Below are 8818 nucleotides of genomic sequence, written 5' to 3' on the forward strand. Positions count from 1 at the left end.
CCTAACATTTAACATAAAGAATATTTAAATGGTATAAGGAAATGATAAATGAAGCTACAGTGGAGTTTATTTAAATTGGCAAAAAAAGTAGTTTGGTTTTCTATATTTAAGAAAAATCTAAGGAAAATTGTTGCTAGTACTCTAAACCAAGAGAAACCGAAAGGAATTGGGTAGCATTTTCACTTCTCTTATAACAATTTATTTTTTTTAGAAAAAATGCTTTCTCTTTCCACTTGCATTTATTCGGCAAAAAAAAAAAATTTAAATGGCTTTCTCCTTTCTCTTTTTTCTCTCTAACATTTATCTGATAGAATATACTCTTTTAAAGAATATTTAAATATATAGTATAGAAAAAGAAAAAGGAAAGCTACGTACTATCAGTGCTATAACCAGTGAGATAACCGTTTTATGAATTTTTTTTTTCTTTTATTTAAAGGGGCTGTTAACAAAAATGTAACAATTAAATCGAAAGAAAACAAAAAATAATAAAATAATAAACAAAAAGGTTTGACTCTTAATGTGTCTTGAGTGTTGACTTCACGCACGGGATGGAGAACGGCCCCTAGAGTTAAGTGATAATTAAGGCAATTCCCATTTAAGCGATATATGTAGTTAATTTCATGTTTTTTTTTTTTTAATTAATATAACTTCACAAAAATTTTCACTAACAACTTTTTATTAGACGAATTGAATAATAAAGATAAATTCCGACAGATATATTACCCATTGCTAGACTGTCACATTTATCAATCGAAATGGAAAATTCAAGACGTCATGATGAATATTGAATAGTACTCAACAATGCAAAAAAAATAAAAAATAAAAAATAAAATTACTTCACCAAGATTCTCTTACTCCTTGTCTCTATCCAGTGGTGGTGGTGGTAGCACAAACAATTTAATGTGATACGCATAATGGAGCTTTATATAAAGCCACGGGTACGTATTCACTCACTCACGAGTTGGCTTGCTTGCTAGTCTACACAAAAGGGCTGTCTCCTCCAGCTTCTAGCTTGCAAGTCCATTTCAATGGAAAGCATAAGCTTTCTGGGTTTTCTTTCTCTGCTTCTAACTTTGACTAGTTTTTCTTCCCGAGCCGAGGCTCGAGCTTTCTTTGTTTTCGGCGATTCTTTGGTTGATAATGGCAACAACGACTACCTCGCCACCACTGCCCGCGCCGACTCCTACCCTTATGGCATTGACTCTCCGACTCACAGAGCTACCGGTCGTTTTTCAAACGGGCTTAACATCCCGGATATTATCAGTAGGGTTCTACTCTACATACATTAATTAATATTTGTGTTATTTACTGAACTATATGTCGTTTTATTACTTGATTAATGTTATGCTACATGTTTTGTCAGGTGAGCAAATGGGCGCGGAAACCACGTTGCCGTACTTGAGCCCACAGCTCACCGGAGAAAGACTGCTTGTCGGTGCTAACTTTGCTTCTGCTGGGATTGGAATTCTCAACGACACCGGAGTCCAATTTGTAAGCCAAAGCAAACTAATTATTGTTATTGTTCTGTTGGATTTTTGTTGTTATTATTATTATTGTTTTCATTTTCAAAGTAACACTGTAATTTTACTCTGTTTTATCGGATAAGATAACTTATATTTTCGAGTAATACTAAATACTACCTATTTATCTCCACTTTTATCTCAGTCAGCCTCACTCAACTATTCGTCAACTTTTGAATTTATTTTTTATTTTTTTAAGGGCTTATACAAAGACCGATGAGTAGTATCATATTAGCTCAGTCTGATTAGAGTAATTATATAATGAAAGTGTAATACTTAATATTATTCTATGTTTTATTAATAATATTTAGTATATTGCTATATGACTGTAATACAACTTAACGATGTAGCAGTCAAAGTAACCTTTAGGTAACACTTGTAAAAGAAAAATTGTTATACAAATTGTAATACAACTTGACGATATGGTAGTGAAAGTAACCCTTAGATCAGCATTTGTAAGAGAAAAATTGTTATACGACTGTAATACAACTTGACGATATGGCAGTGAATATTGTAACCCTTAGATCAGCACTTGTAAAAGAAAAATTATTATACGAATGTGATAAAGCTTTATGATGTGACAGTAAAAATGAGTTATAGCCTTAGATAAGCACTTGTAAGAGAAAAATTGTTATACGACTGTAATACAACTTGACGATATGGCAGTAAATATTGTATCCTTTAGATCAACACTTGTAAAAGAAAAATTACTATACAACGAGTGTGATAAAACTTTATGATGTGACAGTGAAAATAAGTTATAACCTTAGATCAGCACTTGTAAAAAAGACAAAATCCAATGACTAATTTTTCAATACCACAATATTCTAATTGTACTGCAGTCATATAGCATTCTAGTTTTTTATTTTTATTTTTTTTTATCATAAAATTAAATTATGAAAATTGTTTGTTTAATTTGCAGCTATACATAATCCGAATGTACCAACAACTGTTGTACTTTCAACAATACCAACAACGGTTGAGCGCTCTCGTCGGAGCCGACCAAGCTAAGCAGATTGTAAACGACGCGCTGGTCCTCATCACCGTAGGAGGCAACGACTTTGTGAACAACTACTACTTGGTCCCCTTCTCCGCAAGATCTCGCCAATTTGCTCTCCCGGACTACGTTGTCTATGTCGTTTCGGAGTACCGAAAACTTTTAATGGTAATTAATTATATTTATGTTATATTGTTACAATAATCACTTTTAATTGAATTAATATTTTGATAATTCCTTCAATATTAGATTACATGTTATAAATATTAAAAAAAAAACTAAAATAATTATTAATTAGTATTTTATACTCTTGAAATGACTAATGTAGAACATAACCCTATTTTCATGTCGACTAATGCTACTTTTCCTACTCATTTATGTATGAGTGGCAGACATAGCATACTGGTTAACCTAACTTTTAGCGTCAATCATTTTATGAAAACCAAAAAAAGAAAGTTGGTTAAAATATGCCATTTATGACGAATTAGGATCCTCTACAATTTTAGAAAAAATATAGTAGATTCTCAAATTGCATGCTTTTGATTATTGTTAGGCATCGAAACTCTTGAAAATTATCACCTATTGAAAATGTGATATATTTTCAGTTGTGAATTAAGTATATTTTTATTACGTTCTTACGATCTATGTTGTAAAAAAGATTTGACCAAAAAATTATCTTTTAATTTTATAAAGAAGAAGCGTTTTTACAAAAGTGAAGAAGAACCTTTTCGAAAGGAAATTATTTTTGGTTACCTCGATAATATGCCACATTTTTAATGTATAACATTTTTTAAGCGTTTTAATACATAAAAACAGTTTAAATAATGTAATTTGAGAATCTATAATTTTATAGAAATTATAGAAAATCCTAATCCATTTATAACACCATATTTCACAATTTGAGTTTAATTCATTGCGGCTGTGTTTGACAAAGGATCGGACCGGACCGGACCGACGGAAAAACCAAATTTTTTTTTTTAAAATCAATTCTAATATTTTTACTTTTTATATTACATGAATCACTTTTTATTACTATTTAAATAAAAAAATTATTACGAAATAAATTTTTTCACTTTTTAATTCTTATTTTTTTCTCTTATATTAATCAAATTTACTACGACAGTGTTTCACACCCTTTTTCTCTGATCCATTGTCGAACACGGTTGTAAAACCATAAATGGTAGTCGAGAGACTCAACACGAAGGTCACACGAAAGTAGGAAGAAAATAATAATGGTGAGTGGGGACGCATTTATGATTATTTATGACTCATATTTATGTGATGTACGTGAGGGAGGCAGCTTGGAGTTATTGTAAGACAATTTGGTTGGTGAGGCCAACAACGATTCTGCCACTATTAAAGCCTTGGTCACCAACCAACACCAAGTCTTTAGGTTACCACGTCAGAGTTATATGGCAATTAATACATAAGCATCCTAAATAACATAACACTGATATATATATATATATATATATATATATATATAAGTGTTATGTTATTAACTTATTGAGATTGATCGATCGGCTTGTGTTTGAATATGCAGAGAATATACGAGCTGGGAGCACGGAGGGTTTTGGTGACAGGTACAGGACCGCTGGGCTGTGTTCCGGCGGAGCTGGCCATGCGTAGCAGAAATGGTGAGTGCTCGGAGGAGCTGCAACGAGCCACAAACTTGTTCAACCCACAAGTGGCTCAACTGCTTAATCAACTTAACAGAGAGATTGGGTCGGATGTGTTCGTTTTCGGAAATGCTTTTGACATGCACATGGATTTTGTTAGCAATCCTGGAGCTTATGGTACGTACTATGCATGCATCTCAACCTGGCCTCCATAAATAATTTATTATACTTTGCAGCAAATTAAGTTATTTTTTAAGAATATTGAATATTTTATATTTTATTATATATAATGAGTCTTGGTGGATCAAATATTATGCACAGAACGCGATTCAAGAATTAATAATTAATGTGACACAACGACTCACACTGTCACACATACGCAGAGGAGGCAGAAATGTTGTATTGAAGAGGGAATTTGTGGGGCCACCGGGAGTAAATGCCAGATTAAGTTAGGGTGGCTTAAAAATAACAAGAATTAATGCTAGGTTTTTAATACTTTTCTCAAAAATTTGGTTTAGAATTGATGTGTCACTATTATGGGATTTATTATTTTAATAAATAAAAGCATGCATGAAATAATATCACATCTGTCAAATTTTTACTGTCACATCATTCTTTTGAAAAAATGCTAGGTATTTTAACTCTCATGTTTCATAATAAAAATCTATGCAACTTTCGTAAAATTGAACAATGTGAGTAAAAATTAGTTTTTAGATTAACACTTAATTTTTTGTTTTATAAGTACTGATTTTTACTGTCACGTCATTTTGTTGTATGGCAGTTGTACAAGAGTCTACAAAATAATATTAATATTATTCTAAAAATTTAACTTAGAGACGAGTAATGCTGAAAATTATATTTTTATCCCACAACTATTCCACAATGCTAGCGTATCAGTCTTAACTAATTATTATGAAAAAAAAAAAGAATTAAGAATTGGTTGAAACTTTCACTTTAGGGTTTAGAAAACAGAGGCCGAATCTATAGCTGCCAGCAAATAGGGGTGGCGGACCCAAGTGAAGGTTTGGTAGGGATTGGTCCTCCAAAATTTTAAAACTTCCCCCTTAATTTTTTATTTTTAAAATATTCCCTTAAAAACATTTTTTTTTATATAGTTTTGTCCATCTCAAACCTAAAAATCTAGCTCCGGCACCCCTAGTTGCAGAAGTAGGGTTTGTACATGTTTGAGTAGTCTGAAGTGTGAAGCAGTAAGAGATGAATAAGAAGATGATTGTGATGGTTTTGTAGGATTTGTAACATCAAAGATAGCATGCTGCGGGCAAGGGCCATACAACGGGATCGGACTATGCACGCCGGCGTCCAACCTGTGCCCGAACAGAGACATTTATGCTTTTTGGGATCCATTTCATCCATCTGAAAGGGCCAACAGGATCATCGTACAAACAATCATGACTGGATCCACCAAGTACATCAACCCAATGAATCTCAGCACCCTTCTGGCCGTCGACTCCAGGACCTGATCGTCTTTTGCTCTTACAAATCACGTCTTTAGATCTTTTTATGTATTCATGTTAGTTTGAAATTGGGTGGTTATTAATTATATTGTCTTTCTTATCATGGAAATTGTGTAGAGTACGATGTTTCAGATTCATATATAGTTTTTGGGGCTAATAAATAAAATCATTAGTGCTTACTGCTTACTTTATATATGGTCTACATATGTTAAGCTTTGTCTTTATTCATTTCAAAAGTTGGCTGCTCCTGATTGTGGGGACAGGCGGCTGAGAAAGCGATCGATCTTCAAGATAAGCAAGTCATTTTAGTACGCTGTTCTGAGGCTCTAAGCTTAACATCCCAATAGGCAGGATTTACTTTTTATAAATCTATAGATTTGGAGGAAATTTCTGTCGGCTCTTAACAAAGACTATTTCATTCTATGGAATTATTGGTAGAGGGTATAATTGGCCGGCCTGCTAGTGCTAGGCTCCACCCATCATTAAGGCTAATGGTCGACCTTTTTCCTATCATCCCAATAGGCAGGATTTGCTTTTTATAAACCTATCTAGAACCACCCAAATAGTGGTTTAAAGATATGTAGATAAGGATACTAATGTTATATTATTATATGTAATTTTTAAAATGTTAGAAATACTTTTTGTTTAAAAAATTATTTTATTTTATTTTATTTTTTATTCTCTCAACTTCAACTGTTCGAAAATATCACCTAGGGTTTCAAAAAAAATAAATGCTACTCAACATTTTCTGTTATGTTCTTTTTTCGGCATTCTCTTTGTTGTAATGTTTTAGTTTTTCTTTATCTTTTTCTTTATTTTTATTTTTTTAAAAAAAAACCACTAAATCAAGATTATCTACCATTTCAAAGAAATTGTAAATTATCAAATTATAGAATTTAGACCGTATATATGCATCAAAAAGCTTTGAAAATGTCATGTATTTTTTCTGCCTACCTTGACAACTTGCCATGGCAAGTTGTCGAGGTAGGCAGAAAAAATTGCTTTCTCAAAATGCTTTCACTTTTGAAGAGGCGTTTATTCTTTAAAGGGAAAAATATAAAAAATCTTCCCAAACTAACAAGTAACAGTTGTTTTTGAAAGAGCCTCACGATGTTCAAAAGGTTCTAAAGTAGTCCATCAAACTACTAAAATGTGTCAAAAATGTCACATCTTTTTTTATATTCTTATAATACCCTTATTCTTTTAAAAAATAAAATAAAAAATTAATAAATTAATAAAATAAAAAACTAAAATATTAATTTTTAATTTTTTAATTTTTGTTTTTTGTTTTAAAAGGAAAGTGATGTTGCCAGTTGAGCCAACCACAGGGCAAAGATTTTGCATTTATCCATATTTTTTATACCACACAAGTAATTTGTAATTTAAGCCAATTACATTGACTAATTTTTTATTTATTCCAAAAAAAAAATTGTATTTATTTGCCCATTGGTTTTTCTTTTTTTTCTTTTTTTTTTTTGTTTTAAAAAAAGTTTAGTTTATTTTTTATTTTATTAATTTTTTTATTTAGTTTTTAAAAGAATAGGGGTATTGTATGAATATTAAAAAAGATGTAGCCTTTTTGACACACTTTAGTAGTTTGATGGGTTATTTTAGTATGTTTTGAACATTGTAGGGCTATATCACAAACGATTGTTAGTTTAGAGGGCTTTTTTTATATTTTTCTCTTCTTTAAAAGACCAAAATATAATTTTTTGTTCAAACATTTTTACTACACAGAGAGCAACAACCCCATGAAAATATACTTAATTTTCAATTGTAACATGCCACATTTTTAATATGTGATATTTTTGAAGCATTTTAATGCTTAAAAACAATATAAATTTTGTAATTTGAGAATTCACAATTAAAATTGTAAGGGATCCTAATCCCGCACGCCGTGTTCGTCACCATAGTTGCCTTACTACAAGAAATTTGGTCTTTGGGGGCGACATCATTTGAACGCTAAAAGTCCCAAAGTGGACGCTAATGGGTTCCGCTTCATTCAAGTCTACCCTCTACCCGAAGCTCTGTTGTTCAATCCTCTCCACCTTGATCTACTCTTTTCTATCCAGTCCCTAGAACTACGATGCATCAAAATTCCCAAATCTCTCTCTGATTGATTCGATACCACTTCTTTTTTTGATATGTGTATCTGTTCTCTTCCTTTCAGTCATTTTGCATCATTTTTGTTTTTTGGAGAAAGAAATTTATGTTTTTTTGTTTATTTTTTGGATCTCGTGTTATTGTGTTTGCTATTTGAGCCTCGTGAATATAGGGTTCTATTTTCATATGAATGTAATTATGTAGGGTTTGTTTGGCTTCTCGAATATATTAGGGTGGTGTCCTAATTATTGGATGAATAAATTGCTAAAACAAAACGAAGAATTCCAGCAATAATAATATAAAAATTAATTGCAAATAAATTTTAACCCTTTCAAAGTAAAGGAATGAAGATCCTTCAATTTCAATGAAATGGATTTCATGGTCAAGGTTTACAACCTAACTAGAAGTTAGAATCTGTGTAACTACTAGTCATTATCAAATCCTCACATTGGTAGGCAAGCATATAGTTTTCCATTCTCTGAAAATACTTAAATACTTGAATATATGCTTTACCACTACCCAATGTGATGGTCAATATTTAATTAATATGTGCTAACTATGCTAACTCCAAAACATATGCCGGGCTTTGTACGAAGCATAGCATACATCGGAACTTTTAACAGCTAAAGCATAAGAAATAATGCTCACCTCGTCTTTGTCATGGCGTGTTTTAGGACAATGCTCTTTGGTAAAAGGGACTCCATGCGTGAAGGAAATTAGTCACCTCTTAGAGTTTTGCATGCTAAAGTTAGACAAAATCTTCTTTATGTATGGAGCTTTGCATAAATCTTGTTATAATATACGAAAAATATATTTTGTTGTGTATACACTTGTAAGGTTTGTATCCCACCTTAGAAAAATATAAAGAAAAATAATACGCAATACACTTACGTGTACCCAAGCCCATAAGCTTAGGCTTTTGGACTAGAAGTGGTATCCTAATATGTATATTAATTTACTCAACTCCCTTGGTATTTGTCTCCCCAACAATTGTATCAAAGCCTATAGTTAGCTTCTGCTGTTGCTGATATGAATGTCTTAGTTTGACGAGTGTCATTTCTCTTAGAGTACACATATCACTCTTATGTGAGGGGGAGTTTGGTC

The 8818-nt window shown here is 31.9% G+C and overlaps 1 protein-coding gene across 1 annotated transcript; it reads left to right on the plus strand.

Annotated features, from left to right (window-relative positions):
* The first annotated feature begins 947 nt into the window (after positions 1–947).
* LOC132170572 (GDSL esterase/lipase At5g33370-like) lies at positions 948–5802 on the plus strand. The gene is made up of 5 exons (XM_059581594.1): positions 948–1263; positions 1364–1491; positions 2443–2685; positions 4061–4313; positions 5385–5802. Exons 1-5 carry the CDS (start codon positions 1029–1031, stop codon positions 5615–5617), a joined length of 1092 nt encoding a protein of 363 aa, XP_059437577.1. The 5' UTR covers positions 948–1028; the 3' UTR covers positions 5618–5802.
* The last annotated feature ends 3016 nt before the right edge of the window (positions 5803–8818 follow it).

The sequence above is a fragment of the Corylus avellana genome, chromosome ca2 (genome assembly GCF_901000735.1).
Source record: "Corylus avellana chromosome ca2, CavTom2PMs-1.0".
In the NCBI taxonomy this organism is placed as follows: Eukaryota; Viridiplantae; Streptophyta; class Magnoliopsida; order Fagales; family Betulaceae; genus Corylus; species Corylus avellana.

Coding starts and splice junctions, on each gene's coding strand:
- LOC132170572 (XM_059581594.1), top strand. CDS start 1,029: ATGGAAAGCATAAGCTTTCTGGGTTTTCTTTCTCTGCTTCTAACTTTG. Junction 2,686..4,060: donor AGTACCGAAAACTTTTAATG/GTAATTAATTAT, acceptor TTGAATATGCAG/AGAATATACGAGCTGGGAGC. Junction 4,314..5,384: donor TAGCAATCCTGGAGCTTATG/GTACGTACTATG, acceptor ATGGTTTTGTAG/GATTTGTAACATCAAAGATA.